At 47.6% G+C, this 27667-nt stretch overlaps 1 protein-coding gene across 2 annotated transcripts in view; it reads left to right on the top strand.

The window, feature by feature from the left end:
* LOC105700658 (integrin alpha-PS2) overlaps positions 1-27620 on the top strand; it is a 77954-nt gene extending 50334 nt beyond the window's left edge. The window contains exons 4-13 of one of the 2 annotated variants that reach the window (XM_012426710.2): positions 2538-2652; positions 9758-9819; positions 17446-17494; positions 17780-17857; positions 20500-20675; positions 20770-21008; positions 21280-22792; positions 22864-23085; positions 23913-25967; positions 26054-27620. In XM_012426710.2, coding sequence (XP_012282133.1) covers positions 2538-2652; positions 9758-9819; positions 17446-17494; positions 17780-17857; positions 20500-20675; positions 20770-21008; positions 21280-22792; positions 22864-23085; positions 23913-25967; positions 26054-26149 — 4605 coding nt within the window. In that variant the 3' untranslated portion in view covers positions 26150-27620. The remainder of the gene's footprint in view (positions 1-2537; positions 2653-9757; positions 9820-17445; positions 17495-17779; positions 17858-20499; positions 20676-20769; positions 21009-21279; positions 22793-22863; positions 23086-23912; positions 25968-26053) is intronic. The other variant, XM_012426711.2, reaches the window with a different exon arrangement.
* The last annotated feature ends 47 nt before the right edge of the window (positions 27621-27667 follow it).

Here is a 27667-nt window from a genome sequence, read left to right as displayed (position 1 = left end):
ACTCTAATTAATTCTTGTAATTCCGAAATAAATGTTGCGCACGTTTCAATGGAATTTATTTCAGGCAAATATTCTTTGGATTAACGAAATATATTATTTAGGGCTGATTTAAAGGAGTATAACTTTTGTTCAATGACACTTTTTTGGATTTTCGGAGTAACTTTGATGATCAATTTGATATAATTATTTCCTGCGAATACTAATCTCAGGGACCCTATTTTTTAATTTATACGATCAACTTTCCATTGAGGAATTGACAGCTTCGTATACGACCGTCGAACCTTTGCAACTATGCGAATTTTTTTTTCATGCTAATTTATTTGTATGCGAAGGTAAAAGTCCGTATGAACTCGAAAATCGCGTCCTTGGAGGGGATTTATGAATTTTGATAAAAAACACGAGACGATTTAGAGGACGGCTAAAAATTAACATAATAATTTAACTGCTAGGTCACACACCTCATTCTCCACTTGCTTCGTCTTATCTAAATAAACTAAGAATATTGCCTTGACATTGATAATAAATTCCTGACGTGTCCTTTGACGACCAGATTATTAGCTGTGAATCCACTCCTAGGAGGCGATTTACGAATTTCCCCGAAAGAGACAATTTCCTATTACCTCGTACAACGATTTGACTAATACATTGTACACCTGAAACGAAGCTCGGTTCCTGGTCAGTGGTTGATAAGAAAGTTGATAGCGACCCAGGAGGTGCCCTGGAAGTTCAATTTTCGCATGGAGCCATCCGCGAAGCTCATCGGGTATCTTTGGCTCTTATCAGGCCTCTTCAACGTGCCTGGGAGAAGGAGAAACGAAGAGAGGAAGAGCAGGAGCTGTTATCAGCTCGCGGATGGACACGTTGCAGGCGATAAGTCCAAAGGGATTGCACCTATTGTGTCCGAAGGACGAGCTCGCATCCTCGCAGCTTCTCTTCTCTTCTCGAGCCCGCTAGGCAGGCCTCGTGGTTTCGTTCCTTGAAACACGTGCGGATGTATGATTATGTTAATGGAGACCGGGGATGCAGATTAGGAGCGAGAATTCCCCTCTCTCGGCGGAGAATTCGCGAAACACACCGAAGCAAGGCCGTCGGGAATTTCATTCCCGCGATCGCCGGTAACACTAGGAGCATTCTGTATAGACTCGCTTAGAGGATAATAATGCCAAGAACACGGCAACGAGCACGGTAATTGCTGCTCCGTGGCTGATAAGATCTGATTGCAGTGCCCTACGTACATCCGGAGTTTGTGCAGTCCCCCGGGAAAAATGCAGATTTCCCGAGAGTTTCACTTGCAGAATCCTAGAGCAGTCACTATTGGCATGTCCCAAACTTTCGGATTCATATCTTACTCGCTGGAGTAGAAATTTTAATCTTAGAGGGCCTCTAATCGTGGGCCTTAAAGTGATAAAGGAGAAGTCTCATTTATGAAACTTTCTTCCGAATTAGATGTACCGAATCTTTTGGAATATCCCCGCGGGAACGTGGAGGCTATTGGGAAAGTCCTCGCATTCATGAAATTTCATTTGATAAATTTGCTATAAAAAAGGTAATTTTATGGGCGACGAGATTTTCCTTAGGGACTCGATTATCACGTGGTAAAGTGCCAGATGACACTTTCTTATCGCCTTAAAGGGATTTTAAGGGAATTTAAAGAGAGCTTACTTCCATACAATTCTACTTTATGTCTTAAAAATGGCATGTTTTCATTTTTTTTTCTCCTTTCGGTTTACAGTAGAATTTCGTAAAAACCTTGATTTGGTAATACAAAACCTGGTCGAGTCCATGTTATCATATATAATATATATAATGATAAACAAGACCTTAATAGTCCCTAGATCTTCGGATTCGGATACCAATGTGGCTATCTATTCTTCCACATTTTCAACTAAAAGTATTTTAGAAAATTTCCTAGACAACCTCGTACAAGTTATCATTTGTTATCGAGTCCATGTCACGCGGAAGTCTGAAGATTTGAAGCGTAGTCCATCAGACTTTCGAACAGAAGCTCTGCATCAAAGAGCACATTTGAGGCATCGACAAAGATACCAAAGTGTCTATCGATTTGTCCACGTTTTCAGCACAAAAGTGTTTCGGAGAATTTTCTAGACTACTTCGTACAAGTTATCATTTGTTATCTAGTCCATGTCACGCGGAAGTCTGAAGATTTGAAGCGTGGTCCATCAGATCTTCGAACAGAAGCGCTGCATCAAAGAGTTCGTCCAAGGCATCGGCAAAGATACCAAAGTGGCTGTTGCAGCAGCACTCCGAATGTCGGCTCGGCTGTGCTGGTGCATCTAAATGCAGCTATGATCTCGCCGCGTTGCACAACGAGTCGGCTAAACGCCTTTTAACTCGCGATAATTGTGCGGCGCCCGCTGAGACCTCGACTGCGAGACGACCGCCCGAAAGTCAAGGTTCCCGGATTCGCAATGGCGATAACACGTGTTAAAAATTCCTCCCGAAACTCCGAGAGGTTTTATTGCGACCACTGAACAGATTATAACGACTCGTATGATTTATATCTTTTTTATTTACAGGCCTGCGCTCCAAGATACGTGTGGTTTTCGGTGACGATGGCTGGAAGGGACCCAGTAGGCACTTGTTGGGTGACCAACTTCACAAATTCCCAGGAATTTTCTCCCTGCAGGACGAGTAAGTATCCCAAATTATCGGCTTCTATTTCCTTAGCCATACGAGCGTAAAAATGACATGAATTACAACAAAGTGTCCACAACGAGTTATAGTATTCACTACGACGGACGTTTAAACGATGCTCATTAGGCCTTAGCTTTAAAAAGCCCTTTTTTAAATCGATATTATTTATTCCATACCCACAAAACGCACTATGTCATAGTTAGATAACACTGAAATAACAATGGGTAACGAGAGTTATTCAAGAGATGGATGGATATTGTATGACATCATTACTACTCCGTAATATCGCTACAAATCTGTCAGCATTACGGTTATATATTATTAACATAATACTGACATCTGTATGCCACAATATTTGTTTCATAACAGTGGTATACAAAGGCGTAGGAAATGGTAAAGTAGATTTTACGTCCACGTAACGTGTATGTATATGAAATGTTGCAGAGACGTATGTAATGGGTGGGTGAGACTGAAATTTCTAATTAAAGAAAATGATCTACTAAATGATCTTAAACCCATAACACCAACATTGTATGTCACAATATTCGCTTAATAACAGTGTTATACAACGGCGCAGAAAATGGTAAAGTAAATTTTACGTCCACATAACATGTATGTATATGAAACGTTGCAGAGACGTATGTAATGGGTGGGTGAGACTGAAATTTCTAATTAATGAAAATGACGATCTACTAAATGATCTGAAACCTATAATACCGACATGTGTATGCCGCAATATTTGTTTCATAACAGCGGTATACAAAGGCGTAGGAAATGGTAAAGTAGATTTTACGTCCACGTAACGTGTATGTATATGAAACGTTGCAAAGACATATGTAATATGCGTGAGACTGAAATTTCTAATTAAAGAAAATGATCTACTAAATGATCTTAAACCCATAACACCAACATTGTATGTCACAATATTCGCTTAATAACTGATATACAACGGCGTAGTGAATGGTAAAGTAGATTTAACGTCCACGTAACGTGTATGTATACGAAACGTTGCAGAGACGTATGTAATATGTGTATGAGACAGACATTTCTAATGAAAGAAAATGATGATCTACTAAATGGGAAGAAAAATGGAGGATTTAACAGGAGTGTAGTCGACAATTTCGATTCGGAAATGGCTTTATATATCCCTTGGAAAAGAGTGGAGGGAAATGGCGTAGGTTCTTCTCCGAGTCCTCCGAGTCCTTCGAGGCGTTGGAGTTGGCCACCATCCATGTCGAGCTTCCCTCGGGATTTATCGCAGACCTCTGGCAGGTTTAGTCCTTATTTTAGCCACGTTTACGAGGAAACTCGTAGCTGGGTCGATCCTTCGGGATCGAGAGTTCTGCAGCGCCTGCAGAGGCTCAAATCCAGAGCGTAAATAATGCCGAGGCGAGTGATATAAACAATTCCCTTCCTTCTCCGTGATTTCTAGCCGAGGCAGGAAACCGGCACGCGTCTTCGGATCTCCGATACAAACAGAGCTAAAATAATACGTGCCTTGGAGCAGTGTCGCAAGCGAGGGACAAAAAACAGTTCCTCCTCCCCTCAGGGCTGGGATTTCAGGGAGGAAGAGGGTCCAGAAAAGTCCCCGTAAAAAATGCCCTCGACAGGGAGGCTGGAAGAGCCGCAGGGGGAGTTCTTGATTCTTGAAGGAGCCATAAATACCGCGTAATTGGATACTTCCTGTTGAAGGTGTCCCTAGCGACGAAGGACATCCAACAACGCGATCCTCCAGACTTCCTCTTCAGGACCTTCTATCCTAGGGAATTATCAACGCTCATGCCACATTAAAAAACACTGGTTCTCGGAAGAACAACGAAGTTAAGCAACTTTGACCACCGAAAAAAACCCCGTGTAATGTCGATTAAAAGGAGTAAATGTTCATGAAACAACGGAAAGAAGTCTGGTGACGAAGAAACAACAATAATAACGTAACCTGGGGAGTAACATCCTGAGAAAAGAATATTTCTTGACGGAAATAAATACATATTGTTGCCTGGATCATATGTCATTGTGAAAAACAATCGTTTTGTTAAGAAGAAAAATTAACGTTCATTTAAACTAATTGGGTTTACTCAATCTGACGTTTCTTTGGGATCTCGACTAGTGTGAATAAAAAGGAATAAATATACACAAAACATCGAAAAGAAGTCTGGTGATGAAGAAACAACAATAATAACGTATCCTGGGGAGTAACATCCTGAGAGAAAAATATTTCTTGTCGGGAATAAATAAATAAATATAAATATAAANCGATGTATAATTCTTTGAATCAAGCGAAATGTTTTTTTTTCTCAGTGCGGGAATATTCGAAAAATACTCCGAAAAAAATAATCCGAAAGATGTACGAGCGTCAGGTGGTCTCCGCCATTTTTGGAGGAGAAATCGCAGCTCTCTCCCCTGTCGTCACGTACGGCTCGAAGTGGTTTTCGTCGTCTCGGGACGATAACCTGCATCAAGAATGCATCCCGAGCCCTGGCCCTAAGTACCTCAGAGAGAGTAACACGTCGGACGTTATCGCGCCGGGTTATCGGGCCTGCAATATGTTCGGGTTGTCGACAAATGGTTCCGAATCTGTTCCAGGCGGCGCCGAAAGCACGTGGGCCCCCCAGCGTGTTCGACACCGGGGTGAACTGGCATCCCGGGTCGACTCCTTTCGCAGCATCCCTGCTCCCCGAATCTCCACCTCCGGGAGGAGAGTAATCCGACACTCCCCGCCCTCTTCCGACAGGGACCCCCTTTGTCGGCGACTTCTTTTCCCCGAAGAAACCTCGATCGGAGGAGCGACACTTTGACTTCCGCCCAGGGCTTCGGCTGGAATGAGTTTTCCTTCGAGAAATTTTCCGTTTTCCGCCGGTAAATTCCAATGAATCATCGATTCCCTGTGGAGGTCCTCAAAAAAGGGAAGTTGGCTCTTTTAAGGGACTTCGAAAGTGAACTCGTCGACTTCTTTTTCCGGAACAAACCTCGATCGGATGAGCGACACTTTAACTTCCGCTCAGGGCTTTGGCTGGAACGAGTTTTCCTTCGATCAATTTTCCGTTTTCCGCCGATAAATTTCAATTAATCATCGAGGTTATTTGTGGAGGTCCTCAAAAAAGGGAAGTTGGCTTTTTTAAGGGGCTTTGAAAGCGAACTCGGCGACTTCTATTGCCCGTAAAAACCTCGATCGGAGGAGCGACACTTTGACTTCCGCCCAGGACTTCATCTGGAATGAGTTTTCCTTCGATAAATTTTCCATTTTCCGCCGATAAATTTCAATTAATCATCGAGGTTCCTAATTGGGATCCTCAAAAAAGGGAAGTTGGCTTTTTTAAGGGGTTCGAAAGCGAACTCGGCGACTTCTTTTCTTAGAAAATCCCTTGATCCGAGGAACGACACTTTGTCTTCCACCCAGGATCTCAGCTGGCATGAATTTCTCTCCGATTTCCTGACGATAAATTTTGATAAACCATTGACGTATCTAAAGGAAGCCAAAAAAATAGAATGTGCTTTTTTTTTAGGGAGCTCTAAAAGAGGATTCGGTGACTTCTTTTCCTGGAGAACTCAGTTAGAGGGACGACGCCTTCCCTTCAACACTTCAGCTGCAACGAGTTCTCCTCCAATTTGTCGCCGATAGATCTTGCTTCCTCTAGTGACAAGCAAGATCAGTTTCAGTCTTGCAAATATGGTCAGGACACGATCTTAATCTCTCCCTATAAAATCATAACCGATTTGACTCATCCCTAATTAGGTGATCTCAAGCACGATCTACTTTTAGCAGTCCCCCAATGGCCGAGGGTTCTCAAAAAATTCTCCCAAAAGGGGGAAACCTTCTTTCGAAAGCGGAATTCAAGCGACTCGCGATTTGGCGAGTCGCCAGGCGAATCGCGGAAGGGAATCTCCGTGAGCTCATCGCCGGGATATTCGCTCCAATGGCGGGTCGGCAATTAACCAACTTACTCGGGACTATCTCTAGACTGGGAGAAATATCACCCGACTAAGTGTAGAGAAAAGCTGGCGAAACGCTTCCCGGAGATGGCGGGATCTCTTTTTCCCACATCGCCGCGTCCTATGCGAGACGCGCGCGGAAAAAAGCCGGACAACCGCAGCCGGGACGAAAAAGGGATCCGTCAAAAGCTCCCCGAGATTTACCGAGCAATTTTCCCGACTTTCGAGCGTGATCCCATCTGTCGCTACTTGTCTCCATTACTTCCAAAGTAGTTATCACCTTTCCCGGACCGAACGCGGCCTTCTAGCTGCGGTTTCCGAGGCGGCCAGGAGTTCCGCGTCCGGTGGGGCGTTAAAATCGCGTTAAACCGAAGGCGCCACATCGAGGCTAACTCGACGCCCGGCTAACGAGGCCAATTAGCACTTGATCCTGCTTTGAATTATGATCAAACCTCGCCGATCGGCGAGGCTCCCGTCCTCGCGACTGGAGAACGCTCGTTAATTCACCCTCTTAAGATGGCGAGACGCGTTACGGCGCGACTCCGTTGATTCTCTCGTTTCTGGACCGACCCAGGAAGTGCCAGCTGTCGTCTTGTCCCGATCCTAGTCGTATTATCAATCTGTGTTTGAACCTTTATTTTTTTACAGGGTTAAATTCCCAACAGAAACTTCGTTTGGTTAAAAAATGGCGCGACTCGGTTGATTCTCTCGTTTCTGGACCGACCCAGGAAGAGCCAGCTGTCGCCTTGTCCCGATCCCAGTCGCATTATCAATCTGTGATTGAACTTCCATTTTTTTATCCTTTAATTTGCTAGCAGAAATTTCAGTCTCATTAAATTAAAAAATGGCGCGACTCGGTTGATTCTTTCATTTTTGCAGCAACCAAGGAAGTGCCAGCTGCCGTCTTGTCCCGATCCCAGTCGTATTATCAATCTGTGATTGAACCGCCATTTTTATATCCTTTAATTTGCTAACAGAAATTTCAGTCTCATTAAGTTAATAAATGGCGCGACTCGGTTGATTCATTCGTTTTTGAAGCAACCAGGGAAGTACCAGCTGCTGTCTTGTCCCGATCCCAGTTGCATTATCAATATGTGATTGTACCTCTATTTTTTATGCCTTAATTTGCTAACAGAAATTTCAGTCTCATTAAGTTAAAAAACGGCATGACCCGTTTCATTCTTTCGTTTTTAAAACGACCAAGGAAATGCCAACTGCCGGCGCACACTGATACACGAATCGAAATTAAATCTTCAAGCCACTAGTCATTAAAGAACGACATAATAAATCTAACTGATAAATATATTAGCCCTTTGCACTATAATTGTTTTCCTAGTTTAAAGGGTTAATTAAATTCTTGAATTTCTCCCCCGCGTTCATGCAGTTTGTCGGATAAACATTTTCGACTCTGGTCCGTCCGGTGAAGGGATTCTTCCGATTCATCTTCGAAGGATTCGATCTAGAGCCTCGAAAGTGCAGCCAGGGGGCCGGTGCAGGTTGCCTTGCGGATGCGGACGACAGTGGGTTCATTCATTCTACGCACTGCCGTTTACGCACACGCGCCCACGTGCTTTAAGAGCTTCCCCGTTGAAGCGTGCCGATTCCGTATTAATAACTCTATTATCGAGGCCTGGACGTCGATTGCGCGACCGAGAAATGCGGAAGAGCGGCCAAGCGATCGTATCGCAGCCCTGGAGGTCGCAGGTGCATTGTTCGAAAATCAGGGAGAGCGTGGTTGGATTTCGACGCGTCGGTCGATCGTATCGGGCCGAGAGAGAAAGAAAAAACCGCGAATCGAATGGTTCCAATCAGATAAGTCGATGTTCTTTTATTCTTTTTTTTCCTTCCCGAGGCGAACGCGGAAAATCGCAAGCCGGTGAGAACGATTAGACCGGCCTGGAAGGCATACCGAGTTGCAACAATGGACGACAGAAACCAGGAGCTAAATTGCCCCACTTGTTGCGCCGACCTTACGTACTCCTCGTGCTCGTGGCTTTACGTGCAGGTGAGAATTTGCGCGGTCTCGGTTGAAGAAGAAGAAGGGAAAAAAGAATTAAAAGGGAAATCGCCAAGACTGCAGACGGAGTCGCGCGAGGGCCTCCAACGAGCTGACAAGACGTACACGTCCGTCCGGCGGGGTTTCGCGGAACGCATTTTCATTGTCGCGACAATGGGCTGAATCGCATCGAGCCAATCGAATTCCTTCCATTGACACGACTCGACGATGTCCGCTGGACTGATCGATGTGTAATTGCACGGGTGTCGAGTCGGTCCCAAGTCGAGGATCTCTCCAGTCGTCCGCCCATCTGGTGAGCTCGCATGCTGAAGACGGCTCGATAAGTGAGAGACTAGTGCACCGGATACACTCTCTCACACTCGGGGCATCTCCTCGTGTGGAGGCGTACACATATAGACGCGGGGTAGCGGCGTGGCCAGAATGGCACTGACCCTGCGTCCATTATACAGCGTCCCATTGAACCTCATCCCTCGTACGTATCTGCGTCCACTGTCCCCCGACAGTAAAACTCGCCCAATGAACGCGATTGATGGGTCACTTAAATCGTAGGACGCAAAGCTGGATTAGGTACTTCCCGCAATAGGCTCGGTTTAACTCCTCTCAGATCGTAGAGGAGACTGAGACGAATCCAACGAGCCGAGGCACGTCGCGTTCGGAGAAATAGGACGCGAGCTGTTGTACTTCAAAGCGGCAGCAGCCTGAATGCCGCGCAGCCGGCGCCTGAGTTCTGCGCAGGCTGCGCCTGAGTCCCGCGCGAGCCGCGCCTGACCGCTCCGCGAACGGAAATAAAATTGCAATAACTTCCGACTAAGTGATCGGAATTGGCCGCGCGACGGCTCGTTGGATTCGTCTCGGCCCGCTTTACTAACCGTTGCTAACGATAAGATAGGTGATAAATCACAGGAGGAGATAAGAATGGAAAACCATTGTGCGGTCCGTTTTTCGACGGACGGTCTATTCTGGCTCCGTTGGCAGAGCCGCAGTAGTCCAGAATGCAGACGACTAGCTCATGGCTGTTGTAGAGGGCCCCTGGTCACCCGAAGCATTGGGTATATTATGGTCTCTGGACAATGGGGCCAGATATGACGGATGACGTCTTTATTCGGGATCGTGAGGCAAGGAGCGATACGCAATAATTGCGCGTTTCCGTTGCAGGGCACTGGGGATACCACAGGCAGGGATCGTGCCAGGCCGGAATCGGCGCCGCAGTCTCGAAGGTAAGATGGAGGATGAATAGGAGTTGCAACGAGGAGACCATTGGCGGAGGACGGGTTTATCGGATGCTGTTGGTCCAGCAGCCGAGGTTACCCAACGTCCTCCCCCGGCGGATAGGTCCTGACCACGGATAGAAATACATAAAGCGCGAACTCCGAGCCGTGTCGTAGGAGAGTTAGGAGTCGGGCCTTAAGCAAAGAGTCGACTGCGTGCCCAATATGGCCAGGAATGCGAATTCTTCCTATTCGCACCCTGGCGAGATCGAACGCACGCATCCCAGAGAGTCCAGGAGCCTGAGGCCCCGCGATTGCAGAAATCTCTTTGAAGTCCATCGAACGTCCATTGCAGCGCATTAAACCCGTGATTATCCTGCTCCCTAAGGCTAAACATTAGTATCGGTATATTTATTTATGCGCGGATTTCTTCCAGGCGACCCTTGACATAACCTCAAATGGGTCCTCGCTGGATTCGGAGTTTCCCGAGTCCAGCGATGGGCCCCGTGGCTGGACTTTCCAAAGAAATAGTGGGACAATCCGCGGGCACTCAGGCAGCTATCTCTCGGATGTATAATTCAGAATTGTCCGCATAGAGTGGATGTTTAATGCATGTAAGTCGCGAGGTAGAGCGCCGCCGGGCCGCCATTCAATGGTAAATAGGCTCAGGCTCGCGCAATCGCGTATGGGCAGAAGCAAGCCTGGGTTTCAGCCGGTCCCGCTGGCTGGACCGCGTCGATTTTAGGCAAATTCGATTCTACTTAGACTAAACCCGACGTTTCTGTCCGAGTCATGAGACAAATGTTCGGCTCGCGCGTGATGTTAGTCTTCTGGTACCTCCGATGGACCCTAGGACGTTGGTCCAGCTCTAACGTGGACGGGAACGTTGGTCCACTGTTCAGATGATCAGAATCTTAGGGATGCCTGGGCACCCCTTTAGACTTAGACCCTTTTCCTATTAGAAAGTGCCCTTTTACGGTAATGTGCACAATTTTTTACCTACGATTTCCTCAATATGAAAATAATTCATCTTGTCTGGCATCCATGTCCCCGTTGTGACGAGCAAATGCACCACGAAGACCAGGACTATCATGATCTTGGTCTTGATCTAGGTCTTGCATATTCAAGCTTTGATCTTGGTCTCCCATCCTCAAATCCTGGTATTCATTTTGCACCATTTGCAAGGCCTCTTTTGTGACAAGTGTCACCGTCGACATCTTAGGTCCAGCTCTGGAGATTATCGGTGTTCCATCCATCGATCATCATGGAATCGTTGCCCCTAGCGTTTCCAGAACAAATGGGCACATCTTCATCCTCTAAATCTTACCAGGATCCCAAAATGGTGGTCTCCCATCCTTAAATCCTGGTCTTCATCTCGCACTTTTTGCAAAGCCTCTTACATGTTATCATCCACATCCTATGTCCAACTCCGCAGATGACCAGCGTTCCGCCCATCGATCATCATCGAATCGTTATCCCCAGCGTTCCCACGACAAATGTCCACGTCTTCGCCCTCTAAATCTTCCCAGCAACCGGAAATAGTGGTCTCCCATCCTCAAATCCTGGTCTTCATCACGCACTTTTTGCAAAGCCTCTTCCGTGTTATCATCCACATCCTAGGTCCAGCTCCGCAGATGACCAGCGTTCCGCTCATCGATCATCACCGAATCGTTATCCCCAGCGTTCCCACGATAAATGCGCCCTCTAGATCTTCCTAGAATCCCAAAATATTGGTCTCCTATCCTCAAATCCTGGTCTTCATCTCGTACTTTTTGCAAAGCCTCCTCCATGTTATCATCCATATCCTAGGTCCAGCTCCGCAGATGACCAGCGTTCCGCCTATCGATCATCACCGAATCGTTATCCCCAGCGTTCCCACGATAAATGCGCTCTTTAAATCTTCCCAGGATCCCAAAATGGTGGTCTCCCATCCTGAAATCCTGGTCTTCATCTCGCATTTTCTACAAAGCCTCTTCCGTGTCATCATCCACATCCTAGGTCCAGCTCCGCAGATGATCAGCGTTCCGCCCATCGATCATCACCGAATCGTTATCCCCAGCGTTCCCACGACAAATGCGCACGTCTTCGCCGTTTAAATCTTCCCAGGATCCCGAAATGGTGGTCGAGCGCCGATGGCGTTCTGGTTGGTCCACCGTCCATCCATCGTCCTGGTTAGGCCGATTTTCCAGCGGCTTCGAGACGTCCTCCGCTACCGCAACCCGGGTCCGCACATAAGCGGCCAGTTCTGCACGCATAAATTCCGCCTGGCAGGCCGTGTCGCGCATACATATTTGGCCTGCGTTATATTTCAATCTGAGCCCCGGGGGCCTTTTCTGCGATCGGCGCCAGAACACAACTCGTGCCGGTCGTGTCCTCCTCGTGTAGGGACAGGATCGCGGCTACTATGTGACCGCCATTGTTCCAGTTGCAAATTTTTCCCGTGTTACCACACGAGCCGGCCCCTCGGCGGGGGGTTTAGCGTTCGAGCTCGGAGTTGCAAACTGCAGCCCGACTTGCCGGCGCACTTCTACACGGATGCACCAGGGGTACACGCGTGCAATCCTCTGTAATTCCCCACGCGGTTGACTCATCTCGAGCGATTGCACCATAGAATGTTTAGCTGGCTTTAAGGTGATATATACATACCAAAAAGTGAAAATGTTTATAATACTTTTCTCCAAACTGGGTGCACCGAATTATCTATAACTTTAACACGTGATTATGGAGGCTCTAAGGAGGAACGCGCTGCCCGTGAAATTTCATTTTTCGAAAAAAAATTAAGATTATTTCCCTCTTGTCCGAGATAAGTACAAAATTTCTTTCGAAAAAAGACATTTCATGAGCAGCGCGTTATTTATTAGGGCCTCCATAATCATGTGTTAAAGTTTCAGATAATTTGGTGCACCCACTTTGGAGAAAAGTTTTATCAATATTTTCACTTTTTGTTATGTATATGACACCTTATCACCTTAAGGGGATATGAAAGGGTCATTTCACATATATAAAACGTCAAAATATTTATAAAACTTAAGACATATTTAAGACTTATCAGAAGTCATAAGCCTTGTCCTTAGATTTATCAACTCGGACTCGAGGAATCTTTAACTTTTCTAATAGGGCCCAACAGTCTTGATGTTCCTTTAAAAAACTCCACTTAACTCGGAATTGCTCGAGCAGGGGAGATACTTCCGGTGTGCATGAGCATGACCTGTGCGTCGGTAACATTCAGGTGCAGGTGCGTGACAAGCGAGTAATTTTTATGGGTACCCATCGGAACCACCTTCTTCCCTGTCAGCCATCAATTCTTAAATACCACGAAAAAAGCAATCTATCCAAACCCCAATAAACGGTCATGCCATATTGAAAGCATTGTTTCTCGTGACATTGTCAAAATTTAAGGTAATATGAAGGTGGCGTCCGAGGGGTCTCGTTAATGAAACTTCCCTACTTGTAAAAATCTGTTCGAATATTGAAAATTCATGAGTGTCGGGACCTTCCTCGGTCCCTCCACCTCCACGAGGTGACATTTCAGATGATTCTATACATCCGGCTCAGAGAAAAGTTTCATAAACGACTTCCCCCTCAGTTGTGACTTTCATATTGCCTTAAGCAACGTCGATCGCGATCCAATGTGTTCACGACGGGCTTTGCAACCACTCCTCTTGTTAATTCTTGTTAATTCTGTACAAACCAATGGTGCCAGGCCGGAAATTCTTGAAAAAGTTAAAAGACAGGTAGAAGACTCCCTTAATCGGGGAAGGTAGCCAACGGGAAAGCGATCCGAGACCTCGGGCCGCAGGTGAGGCCAACTTGGTAGCGCGTTGCAACCACTTCTCCTGTTAATTCTTGTTAATTCTGTACAAACCAATGGTGCCAGGCCGGAAATTCTTGAAAAAGTTAAAAGACAGGTAGAAGACTCCCTTAATCGTGGAGGTAGCCAACGGGAAAGCGATCCGAGACCTCGAGCCGCAGGTGAGGCCGCCCTGGTAGCGCGTTGCAACCACTCCTTCTGTTAATTCTGGTTAATTCTGTACAAACCAATGGTGCCAGGCCGAATATTCTTCAAGAAGTTGAAAGATAGGTAAAAGATCCCCTTAATTGCGGAGGTAGCCAACGGGAAAGCGATCCGAGACCTCGGGCTGCAGGTGAGGCCAACATAGTAGCGCGTTGCAACCACTCGCCCTGTTAATTCTTGTTAATTCTGTACAAACCAATGGTGCCAGGCTGAACATTCTTCAAGAAGTTGAAAGACAGGTAAAAGACTCCCTTAATCGGAGAGGTAGCCAACGGAAAAGCGATCCGAGTCCTCGGGCCGCAGGTGAGGCCAACTTGGTAGCGCGTTCCCCAGGTTCGCCACCCCTCGATGCACCTCCAGCCGCACCAGGGAATATCCCGGCTCCATTTAAGGCTCGGACATTTCGTTCTGTCACCGTGGCATGTTCCCTCCGTATGTAGGGACCACCTACGCGCCTCCACTCGGTCTCCTACCGGCGTGGCAGCGTCGTTTCGCGAACGCTGGGCATTTCTCATGGGAGCTGGCCGCCAGGTCGGCGTCTAAAGCGGGCCCTTTTCCGCCAGGAAGTCGGGCCCCTTTCGCGAGGGGCCCAACCTCCTCCACCATCCTCGTCCACCAGGGATCGCCGACATGCGTGGGCGCACCGAGAAAGTGCTCGCGAGTGCTTGCGCCAGGGTGCACGCCTCGAGGATCCTCCACTTCGACCCCGGAAGTGACCCCTCTCGGGACGACGTGGGACCTGCCGGGCCTCCGGTCGTCCCAGGGTTTGTCGGGCCTCCTCTTCTCATTTCTTGGGACTCTCTCGACCGGACATCTCGCGCGAATCGTCTCTCGGACCCCGCGAAATCCAATGCCGAGTCATCGACTGACCTCGCGCGGACCCTCGGGCGAGGAAAGTGCAAGGGGCCGGTAGAAAGCACGGACTCTTGCCGAGGGAAAAATCGGTGCTGCGTTTCGAAAAATCCCGGAACCGTCCGAGCCGATCGATCGGTTCCGGGCCCCGATAACGCCGCACCTTTACGGCCGCGGTTAACCAGGCACTTACTCCTTTACGACGCGTGAAGCGTGCACTCATCGCTTTTGCACGCTCGGCCGTAGAAGGTTTTAGGTTCCCAAGGATCAAGAGCGCCCCGAGCACCTAGATAGGGCTGATTAGAAGTACACTTAATAATGTGGTTTAAATGCAGCTCACGCGTAGTCGAAGATTTTTCAACATCAGGAAACCCCGTAGGGTTTCGCGCCAAATATACCCTTACGTACCCTGTATATGTATGCTTGAACCGCCACCGAGTACTTAACACGTTCGTGACCGCTGACGTGAATTCACGTCTTTTCAAGTTCTATCCCTGGTTGCCGCTGACGTGAATTCACGTCATTTTAATTTCCATTCCTGGTTGCCGCTGACGTGAATTCACGTCCATAACAATACATGATACACGTTTGCGGCAACTAGTTTCAAGATTTCATTATTTTCGCCGGTACTCAGTATTTGAAACGGAAAAAATTTTCCGGTCGCGAATGTGTTGATACCAAGTTTGGGTTTGTTAAGCCCGTAAGAATGTCCCTGTATTTAAGAATTCAATATTTCGAAATTTTTGGTACAATTACGTGCAACAAATATTTGTCCCATGACAATGTGTGAAGGGTACATTCGTCTCTTTTACACGCCTGAATATAGAAAGCTTAAGGTTCAAGAGGGACCTTAAGGGACCTCAAGGGCCCGCAAGTGTGCGAATTTCAGAGATTTGCTCTACCAAATTATAAAATCGTTATACACCCCTCCCTCAATTCACGCGGCATTAATTTTACGCGAGTCTCTTTTTTACGCGGTAAATCATAACACAATTTGCGCGGTTTAGAAACGTGATTATTTCCTCTTTTCCTTTTTGTTAAGCCATTTGAAATAAATATGTATTTCTAAAACTGACATGCACTCGCTTTCATTTCCAAAACTTCATCTCCTGTACTGACAGACTTTACGCGATTCTCATTCGCATTAAATTAATCCACGTGGGACGGATACTCTGTGTAAATTGAGGGACGGCTGTACACTTAAAAATATCTATTGAAAAGAATTTTACTAAAGTCAGTAAATAGTTTCTACTCGAAAGTGTACGAAATGTCCAAACATATCATACGAAATCAATGCCAATCAATTATCAAAGCGAGTCATCGTTGTGCCTCATTTCCGAGTGTACAGCTCCTTGGCTCTGGGAACTATCAGTGCGATATCGAAAAGTCGACAGCCCTTCTGGGCCCTTCAGAGTCCTCAAGTGGACCTTTAATTTCTCTTTGGGCATCTAGCCAAAAAATCAAACCTCAAGTGGGCCTCTAATTTCATTTCGCGTCCATGGAAAAAAGTCGAGCCGCGATAACTCGCTCGGAACTCTTTCTTCCTCTCTTCGGCTCCTCCACTCTCCCCGGAGAAGACCGAGCTCGTTCCCTCCAAGGGAGATTAATTTATGATTTCTCTCCGGCGATAATGGAGTCAACTCTACCGAGAAGTCTTTATCTCGAAGGCCGCTGCTTGGTTTCATTAACATGCGCCGTGCGTGTGCGTTAACGCACGCCCGTGGTTTATCGTACGGAGTGAACAACGAGGGGCGGACAGAAAATGCCCGTTATCGCCTGGAATATTAAGGAAAAATTAATCTCCCGGAGCATCCGTTTCCGCGTGCGCCTTGCGTTATGCCCGCCGAGCAGGAGTGCGGAGAAAAGCGAGGAAAAATCCCCATAGAATTAATTCGTGATAAGTCTGAGTAGGTCCTACACGCTGGTCCGAGGTCTGACACGGATTCGTTACTTACAAGGAAGGTATCCCAGGTCGATCTCTCCGATTTCATTTCTTTTATAATATGTTATAGTAGACTAAAAACTAAGAGACACGTATTTTTTTTCATCTGCCATTAAACCCTTTAAGGGGTGAAACCACCATCCAAAGTAAGGCATGTCAAGGGGCGATTTTCATTATTATAGCAAATTAAATAATGAATCCATGAACAAATTTTACGAAATTAAATTTCACGATTGTCAAGACCTTCCTAACGCTTCCACGGTCACGTGGTAAGATTTTCTTCGATTCGATACGGCCATTTGGGAAAAGTTTCATAAACGAGACCCTTTATACGTCACTATCATATCACCTTAAGGCGATGCCCATGAAATTTCATTTTTATAGCAAATTAAAAAAAGTGTCCACGAACAAATTTCACGATTGTCAAGACCTTCCTAAGGCCTCTACAGTCACGTGATAAGATTTTCTTCGATTCGAAACACCTATTTATGAAAAAAATTTCATAAACGAGACCCTTTATACGTCACTGTCATGTCACCTTAAGGCGATTGGGATCTCCTGGTCTGGAAGTCCCTTTCCGAGGTCTTCTTCAGAGAATGCCCTCTCTAAAGACCAGTCGGGGGCAGTCTCGATCGGCCCAGCGGTTTAATCCAAGGGCCCTCAAGGGTCCTCGAGGAGTTTGCACATAAGTCACCGATAAGTCCCCGAAAGGGCCCGTCCATCGGGTCGGAATGTGCGATGAATTGAAGCCGGCCCATGCGTGGCCTCGTTATCCGAAAAACCAGCGATTAATCCAGACTAACGAGGGCCTTTTCCCTGATTTCAGGACGGCGAGAGAGTGTTCATCGGCGCTCCAGGGAGTTGGTACTGGCAAGGTGAGATTCCTCCTCGAGGTCTAATTAATAAAACGTCGGGTTCGGCTTTTAGGCGGAGTGCCCTCTAGAGGGGGAACCACGTGTTCCGGATGGTACGATAAGTCCCCAAAAGTCCGAAAAGTCACGTTCCCCTGCAGGACAATTCGCCCCTCGTGAACGAAATGCCGAATTTTCATGTCGGTCACAAACGTCCCCCCGTTGGGGTGGTTTTATCGGGAATAATGCGAGTAGCGTTCCGACTGATAACGTCAAAGATTCAGGAGAGTGTGATTGAACTCGTTACAGGTCAGCTGTACTCCATCAACAGCCGATCGTCATTCCCGTATATACCGTCGATGTGGTCGTTCTTCGGGACCGTCGAAGGTACCACGAAATTTGCAGCAGGCCTAGACCGCCTATCCGCCCTATGCTAATATGTTTTATCCCCTGTACCGAGCCCAGTAATGAATCGCCGCAGAATTAACCCACGTGTTGCCTGAGTACGATACTTTATTCCAGAGGCCCCGCCTTAGAGCGGATTCCCTTCTTTTAAGGGGATGCGAAAGTAACCTCAATGAGTTCTCCTCAATGAAACTTTCCTCCAGACTGGGTGGACCGAATCGACTCTTTACAATAAACATGGAGGGTATAAAGAAGGTCCAGGAACTCATGAAATTTCAATTTTTATTTCAATTCATTCATGGATATTTTTTCAATTTCTTATGAACAATGACATTTCACGAGTGCCAGGACCTTCCTTATGGCCTCCACGGTCACTTTGCAAAGTTTGAAACGATTCGGCCCACCCAGTTTGACGAAAAGTTGTATGAACAATTGAGTCTCTGCGGATGCCATTTTCACATCCCCTTAGTGGAAAGGTCTCTGGAAAATGTCGGGAGATTTACACCCACTCATGCCACGTCTTACCATTTGCTTGACATTGTCTCGTGACGTACCATAAGCGTCGATTTTGGGGCCGGGACGTTAAAATTGGCACGCGGTGTGATTGCAATTCGACATAACTCCTGGATACTTTCACGGATTACAATGGTTCGGGTCTCAAATTAAAGAGGAAAACTTAATAAAGCCGATGGGGGGTGTCAAAAAGGCGCGTCGCAACTTTCAATAGCAGTATCAGTGGCCGAAGTAAAATGAAATGCCCGGTAGGGCGATGCTTGTCGTAAAGAGACGCGGCGCTCGGCGGAGGCTCTTGAACTTGTTCGAGACGCAACCGTGTCTTATGTCTCCAGAGCCACGTAAGCGAAAGTCGACGCCTATGTGATGAGATGGTTAATATTTCGGTTACACTGATTAACGCGCAGGCAGGTTGACGATCTGGCTTTGGTTAGTCTTTCTCCCAGTCGTACTCGAGTCATCATTAACAAGTTTAATGACCCGCTAATCATCGCAATCCTTCCCATTCGTTCTCACCCGTCACGCGGACTTAGGGTCCGCGTGTACGCTTAACGATTTGCCGAGAAGAGTACTATTAATAATTTTTAAAAAATTAAAGAAATGGACAATGCGTGAGCCTAGTACGTAATGGCGACCCGACCAGTCGGAAAGGTGCCAAGGACGAGTTTAACCCGGTGTGGGCCCGCTTTTTACAGCTTGCCAGCAGCCAGAGCCGCAATTATTCGGGAGTCAACAATGTCCCCCTCTTTTAACAAGTGGTCGTCGTTTCACAATGCACAACCCGCGAAACATTCCGAGAAGCAGAGCTGTGCAAATCGTCGCGCGTTAGTGAGTCACCGATAACGCTTCATCGGCGGCATTCCAAAGTACCATTTCTCAAAGTAATCGGCTCTAAAATTAGCATTACATGTAACGAGAAGGGGACTCGATCTCGCACAACAATTCGATTGCTCGGCTCTGTCGATCGAGAAGCTAAGATCTAAGCATTGCCACAAATTCTACGGCAGACGTAACCCACCGTTGACTCCGATCTTGCCTGCCTACGATATTATTAATCATACCAATAAATCGACATTAATATCACTAGGTCGCTTAGACACCAGACAAAGCCAAGAGCACCCTCGTGACGCACTGTAATAGTTTAAAGAAACTTAGGGAGCAATCCTCCGGCCTTAAGGTGATGAGAAACCTAATCGCTGTCGGTAATGACAAATTACTCTACCTGATGTATTATCTTAAACGGAGATGAATGATCTTTTATACTCTAAGAGAACGTTGCATTCAATGGGAACTAAATGTTCTGCTCTGTAAACACTTATACTACTCATATCATAGACTTCAAACTCGAGGATACATATTTTCCTCATTTTTCTGGCCGGAATGTATCACCTTTGATTAGAGTACTGTTTTTAATTATTCAGAATAATTTTAGGTACCCTTAATTATTATTTTGGAGCCTTCTATAAATTATGGCAAAATATGTTATCGGCGCGCCATTTTGGTTCTGATCTAGTCCAGATAATATAATTCGACTTCAGGAAATTCAGTAAAGATAAATAAAATTCGTTCTCAACAAATTCAGTATAAATAACTAAAATTCGTTTTCAAGAAATTCCGTAAAAATAAATGAAATTCGTCTTCAAGAAATTCCGTAGAAACAAATGAAATTCGTTATCGAAAAATTCAGTAAAAATAACTAAAATTCGTCTTTAAGAAATTCCGTAGAAACAAATGAAATTCGTTATCGAAAAATTCAGTAAAAATAACTAAAATTCGTTTTCAAGAAATTCCGTAAGAATAAATGAAATTCGTTTTCAAGAAATTCATTATCTGGAGCGTCAAACCTCAGTACCGCAATAACTACGCGCCAGAATATCCGAAAAATAGGAGAAAATTCTATTCCCGCGTCTTTAAAAAAAAAAAAAGACAAGGAAAGCGCATCGACATAATTGAGTCATCACCGATCAGTAAAAGGCACCTATCTCATCGCCTTAAAATCGATCTGGCCCGTTTGATCCCGATTATATCAGGTGCCATTCGTCACTACAGTGCACGAGGGTCTCGGCTTTTAAACAGACAGACCTATCGACAAGTACAGATTCGGTTTGCAGGTCAGACATTTTCGCAATCGGTGAAACACCGGCCTAGGGTGATGTTCACGAAGGAGGGTCCAGCCGAAGAGGACGACAGCTACATGGGGTACTCCGTGACATCGGGTGACTTCACCGGAGACGGCGACAGCGGAGTCGCCGTGGGGATGCCCAGAGGAGCCGGTCTTCGCGGCAAGGTAGGTCAGGATCTCTCCGACGAGAGATCATCCTGGATCGCCGCAGATAACGGGCCCTCCAAGGATCCCTCGAGTGACCCCCGACTGCCCCCAGGTCATCCTCTTCAACTCCAACATGACGAATCAGCAGAATGTAACGGGAGAGCAGATGGGTGCGTACTTCGGATATGCAATCGCCTCCGGGGACATCGACGGGGATGGACTCGACGACCTGATAATCGGGGCTCCCATGTACACGGTCTCCGAAAACCCGGAGATGACGTACGAGACCGGTAGGATCTACGTCGTGTACCAGGGTGGAGGCCCGAAGAAGTTCCGCAAGGTCGACATGAGGTTGGTGCCCTGAGGATTTTTTTTTAATTAAATTTCCTACATCAATACCACATGTATGTTCATATACTAAGAAAGAGGAGGCTATTTAAAACTGAAACGCTTATTAATTTTCATTTCTTTTTTTTTGTATTGAAAATCTTTCGATATCTCGTTCAGCGTCAGGCCATTATTCTCTTCACCTTAAGACGCGACGCGCCGTGTAACTCAAACGACGCGCTCAGTGAGACGGCCCATTACTTTTGAGGTAATTAACGAAGCATCTTGTTTCAAGGGACGGGACGGTGAACAGAGCCAGGTTCGGCCACGCCCTGGCCTCTTTGGGTGACATCGACAGAGACGGGTACGGAGACTTCGCAGTAGGTGCTCCTTACGGAGGTGCGGAAGGTCGGGGATCGGTCTACATATACCACGGGTCAAGGGAAGGAGTGTTAGAGAAATACTCCCAGGCGATCCTTGCCGAGGACTTGCGAGTACCAGTGGAGACATTCGGGTTCTCCCTAGCCGGTGGGCTCGACCTGGACGGGAACCTGTACCCGGACATGGTGGTGGGGTCCTACGATTCGAGCACGGCGATGTTCTTTAGGTCCCGGCCAGTGATCAAGATGGACTCCTACGTGGAGTTCAACTCCGAGTCGAAGCTGATCTCCCTGGACACGAAGGAGTGCCTGCTGTCCGACCGGACCTCGGTAACGTGTCTCCCATTGACGGCGTGCTTCACCTACTCCGGGGAGGGGATCCTTCCGAGACACGACTTCAACATCCAGTACGTCCTCGACGTGAAGAAGTCGAAGAATCCGCGACTCTTCTTCCTGGAGCTGGAAGGAAGGAACACGATGACGCACCCGATCACAGTAGAACGCGACGTCCGGTTCTGCAGGACGGTCAAGGTGTACGTGGCGCCCAACATCAGGGACAAGCTAACGTCTCTGGATGCAGAGATGAGGATGAGTCTCAGCAACGAGTCTTTCTCGGACACCGGTCCCAGAGATCCGAGGATGATCCTCCGGCCAGTCCTTGGAACGACGACGTCCAGGAAGGACACCCTCTCCATCAGGAAGAACTGTGGCCCCGACAACGTCTGCGTGCCGGATCTGCAACTGATAGTTAGGCCCAACGTGGATAGGTACCTTCTGGGTTCGGGTCGTCGACTGGAGCTGGACGTCCTTGTGCAGAACGAGGGCGAGGACGCCTTCGAGGCCATGTACAACCTCCAGCTGCCTCCTGGGATCGACTACATCAAGATCGAGAGGATAGACAAGACGGAGATCCCGGTCCAGTGCTCGGCCCCCAAGCAGTCCAACAACAACACCCTGAGGTGCGACATCGGCAACCCCCTTCCACAGAAGAAACTGGTACACTTCGTGGTCCTGCTGCAGCCGGTCACCTCGCAGGACATGAAGCCGACCTACGAGTTCGAGATGGAAGTTAACACAACAAACCCTGAAGAGCACACAACAGCTGACAACATCCAGCACCTGTCCCTGCCCATCTGGATAGAGACGGAGCTGCTGGTGGAGGGCGAGAGCAAGCCTAAGGATCTTTACTACAATCCCGAGAATTACACAGCGGAGGCCATCCAGACGGAGCTGGAGTTCGGACCAGCCGTGATCCACAATTACACGATCAGGAACCTGGGTCCTTCAGGGATCCTGGAAGCCGAGGCGTTCCTTGTGTGGCCGGCGCAAACCCTAGCTGGGGACGAGCTGGTCTATCTTCTGGAGCAGCCAGAAACCTCGGGCCCAATGGCTTGCGAGTCTGCCAACGCGAATTATCTAAGTCTTAAGGTAGGTAGAATAAGGTAGCTTCAAACCTGCGCTACCAGAACTCGAGTCACTTAATGGGGGATCTTCTTCAGCTGGACCACAGGCGCAGGATGCACTACAATATCGCCGATTCCTCGGGATTGGTCCTGGAGGAGTCGAACTCCGGGTCCACCATAAACGTGCAGAGAGGTACCGAGCTCAGCGAAGCCGATAGGAAGAGGCTGCAGACAGAAGAGAGCGAGGTGAACTCATCGGGCAGTTCTGGGATCGAGAGGACCAGACAGAGGACCCAGATGTACAAGCAGGGTCCTCAGGTTAGTTATTACACCCGATCCTTGACACTTAAGAGGATACGAAAGAGTCCGCCTACATATATCCGAGAAGTCAAATCGTTGGTGAAAGTACTCTCCGAATTGGGTGTACCGATTCGTTTCAAATTTTACACGTGAATATGGAGGCCCTAAAGTAGGTCCTGAAACTCATGAAATTTTCACTTTTCATCCAAAATTTATTTACTTACCATGGACTGGAACCAACATGGCGTGGTCCGTGCGCGTTTTAGATGTTTACGCTTCTTAGAGGCTTAGAATCGAAAATGAAGAGCTTCAGGACCTAGCTCGAACAATCTGAAATACCGTAGAAATGGAATATTACAGAGTCAGATGAGAAAATCTGGTAAATACTTTCACCAACGATTGCAAGAGAATGCTGGCTTGTCTTGCGGCTAACGCATGCTTTTAGAGCAAAAATTTAGTTGCAGCTAAACGTCACAGATGGCGCCGTTGGTTTGTCAAAATATAGATAGTCATGAATTCACGGGATTTCGGCAGTTTTACATCGATCTTTTTATCATTACTTTACCGAAATGATATATAGAACCCTTAGGTTCGTATAATTCTCAACGTAGACTGTAAAAGACTTCAACATAAATATAAATGACGGTAATGAGACGCGCCAGCTTATGTTCCCACTTGAGTATTCAAAACGGCATTCCCACCAAAAAGGGTATAGATAGATTTTACTTTATCGACGTCGATTAAATTTCTTAGCGCCTTTCATATCCTCTTAAGGGCACATTCATCCGATATTTGGGTCCATAGTCGGCACAGAGCTCGCAGTAAAGTGGATGCTCTCGTTCCAGGTAAACGTTGACAACTCCAAGGTCTTGAACACGACGTACCACAGAGAAGAGGTGACCAACAGAGCTGGTCATCGAGTGGTCGTCCACACAGATTCCGGGAGAGGAAGCATGGAGACCGGGACGTCCACCCTAGGAGGTGCTCCACTTCTTCCACGGCCTTCTTTGTCCGAAGACAACTACAGGGCCACGACGACCTGGAGGGAAACCCCAGCAGGAACGACCGAATCTCTGTCGGAGTCTGACACCAGCCAGATGGACAGATATGCGGAATTGAAGCGTATCCAGGAGGAGCAACGTCGCCGGGAGGAGGATCGGCTCGCTCTAGAACGCCGTCGCCTGGAAGAAGATCGGCTAGCTCAGGAACGTCGTCGCCTGGAAGAAGATCGGGTCAGACAAGAAGAGAGCACCAGGGAGTACGTCTTTGGGACGAAAAAGCACTACCCTTCCAAGGCAGAGGCTGGAAATCGGGTCTACCAGCACGGAGTCCTGGTGCAACACCCTGGGCAATCTGCAAGTGGATCTCAGGATGACATTAGAGCAAGGAACGTATCTTACGTGCGACGTCTGCAGAGCTTCTTCGGCGTCTTGTCGGAAGACTCCTCCATGGTGAGGGACTACGTCGAGGACAGAGCTGGACAGCTGATCGTCAGGTTCCCTGCCAGGTACAGAGTAGCTGCCGATGGCAGGGAATTCGTGGAGTTCAAGGACGGCACCAAGTTCGTCCTGAAGAACCAGTACGGCGAAGATGCATACGCGGTTGGTGGTCCTACCGAGTGGAACACAGATCCGACGTTTCTGCACCTGGAGGGCAGGATAGTGGACGTAGATGGCAAGGAGTGCGTCCAGATAAACGACGGTCGGAGGTTCTTCCTGCCCAACATCTACACCAGGGTGGAGGAGAGGGTCCAGACGTCCGGAAGCCAGGGGGTCAGCTCCAGCTCTCACGCCAGTACCAACATCAGCTCTCTGCTGGAACTTGAGAAGTTCTTCAGCACCTTGTCCAAGGATGCCGCGGCGTATAACGCGTTCAACCGACAGGGTAGACAGTACATCTTGTTTGATGGTCGCTTCAGGATGTCCAGCGATGGCAAGGAGTACATCGAGTTCAGAGGTGGCAGCAGATTCCCTCTCCAGAACAGTTACGGTGAACCGAGTATCGGGGATCTGAACGAGTTCCGGGACTCCAGGTTCCTGAAGATGGAAGGCCAGTTGATAAAGGGCCAGGACGGCAAGGACTACATCCAGCTGAAGGACGGCCGAAGGTTCCCCCTCCAGAGCTCGTACACCTACACGGAGGAGAGGAAGTACACATTAGGTGGAGGTTCTCGCGAAGGTGGAGGAAAGGTCTACGAGTCAGGGGAGGATTCCTGGCACCTGGAATCCTCCAGCAGGAGCAGCATCGACGTCGACCGCGAGTACGAGAGCCACTCTTCCAGGTCTTACCTCGAGGAGCAGCACCGGTCGGAAAGAAGACACGACTCCAGGTTCTACGGTAGAGACCCTAACGCCGACCTTGAAGACGAGGAACCCTTGGAAGACACCGAGGCGTCTTCAGAAAATCGCAGGAATTACAGGCACCGGAGAGAAACCGACGCCCTGGACGTGGAGGAGTTCCTGGATCTTGAGAGAAGAAGCAGACTCCGAAGGGATGGTCCTGGGGGCCTTGAAGAAGACTACGAAGACAAGATGAAGCCCCCCAGGGAGGTTGCTCCCTGCTCCGTCGCGAAATGCGTCACCCTCAGGTGCACCTTGGGGCCTCTGGAGAAGGACCAGGAGGTCTGGATAGTAGCCAGGTACAGGGTCAATGCCAGGACCCTGAAGAAGGTGGCCCTGAACGAGCAGGTCAGGATCTCCACCCAGCTGGTGGCGCACGTCGTCAAGCAGCCGTTCATCGGCACACCTGTCGAACAAGTCGTCAAAAGCCACGAGATCTACACGACGGTGCAACCTAGTGCACCTCCGTCGATGCCTGACGTCGTTCCTCTCTGGGTCGTCGTCCTTTCCGCGTGTGCCGGGACCATCATCTTGCTTCTGCTGATCTATCTCTTGCACAAGGTTCGTCGATGCTTTCCGACTAGACTCCACATTATGAACTCCACCCTAAAAAGAGAGTTATTAATAATCTCGCTTCCAATTTGCAGTGCGGCTTCTTCAAGAGGAACAGGCCCACGGATGCGCCCGAGAGGCAACCTTTGAACAGGAACGGCCACTTCCAGCATGGCGACGACCATCTTTGAAATCTTCCATCTCTTCGGCATCGCAGTCGCGGCACGCGATGCGTCGATCTATCCTCCAGGTCCTCTTCGGGGTGACTCTTCGAAGTGCCTTTCGTCGAGAGTTCAGCGACAGACTCGCCTTCAGTGGCCTAGAAACTCAATCGGACGCTCATAGAGGGCGGTCGTGTCTCACGACTAACTTTTGATACTCTTTAACCAACTCCAGCGAGTGCCTTCCGCATTATCCGGCGCGACTAAACATCTCTCTATTCAGGCAGAGAGAAGGAGAGCATTTCACTAAGAGAATACTACTTACTTACTGCCAATGATACTTCTTCCAGCTCCCGCAGCTCGCTCCAGCAAGTTTCTAGTCAGAAACGAACCCTGTCGGGATTTTCTGCCGGTTTCCTCCCTGAAGAGGGGATTTCATGACAGCGATTCTTCGAGCAATTCATTAGAATCCTTCCTCAAAAGAATAGTAAATGCATGAAATCAAAGACGATACTACGGGTATCATTAAGGCGATATGAAAGTGGCATTTCAGAGTTCAACCTTTGTGTTACTTTTTTACAAACTGAGGGCACCGAATTGTCTGAAACTTTGCCACGTGAATAAGGAGACTCCAAGGAAGGTCTCGACACCGTTGGATTTCATCTCTTATGAAACATTAAAAATGTATTTATGAACAAATTTAATAGGGAGATGAAAGTTCATGGGAGTCAGGACTTTCTTTAAGGCCTCCACATTCAGGAGGTGAAATTACAAGGTATTCGACATACCGACTTCGGAAAAGAGTTTCATAAACGATACCTCTTCACGCTGCTTGTGGATGTGGAGGCCTTAACGCAGGTCCTGACTCATGAAATTTCATTTTTAATAAAAAATGTTGAAAACATCTATAAGCAAATTAAGAAAAAATTGAAATTTAACGGGTGTCAGGACCTTCCTTATACCTTCCACATTCACATTGTCAAGTTTGAAACGATTCGGCACACTAGGTTCGGAGAAGAGTTTCATAAACCCCTCTTCTGGCCGTTTTCACATCCCCTTAAGGATGGCGGCCAATCGTGGGGGATTTACCCTAGGGATGTTGTTTCTTCAGGGTCCCATCGGTCGTTTTTACACTGTGAAAAGAGCGAGCTGCCCGCCGTTAAAATCCGACGCCGTGATCTCAGGATTCTCCTTGGAACGTCGAGGGACTCGGCGTGTCTCGCAGAAGACGCGGCCGGGAGTCTAGGGCGGGACTTATTTATTAAATAAATAAAAGAAGGGTTCTACGTTTATGTGTTACGCGGACTCGGGTGCCTCGAGTCGGAGCGTATGTGTGTACAATCTGTAAATTATTAATTCTTTACTAAAATTAGGAGATAGGGTTAATCCAGTAACAAAGCCGAATAGAGCGAGGTACCTCTCGCGGACACCTAGAACTGACGTGTACATACAGTGATAAGTTTATAATATTATAAATAATATTAATACAAAAAAAAAAAGAGTCAAAGCCTAGAACATTCCCTCTCCCCAGTCCACCCCAGAAGAGAA

The sequence above is a fragment of the Orussus abietinus genome, unplaced genomic scaffold (assembly GCF_000612105.2).
Source record: "Orussus abietinus isolate OABI.00-Male unplaced genomic scaffold, Oabi_2.0 scaffold93, whole genome shotgun sequence".
Taxonomy (NCBI): domain Eukaryota; kingdom Metazoa; phylum Arthropoda; class Insecta; order Hymenoptera; family Orussidae; genus Orussus; species Orussus abietinus.
This window is presented reverse-complemented; position numbering and strand designations above follow the sequence as displayed.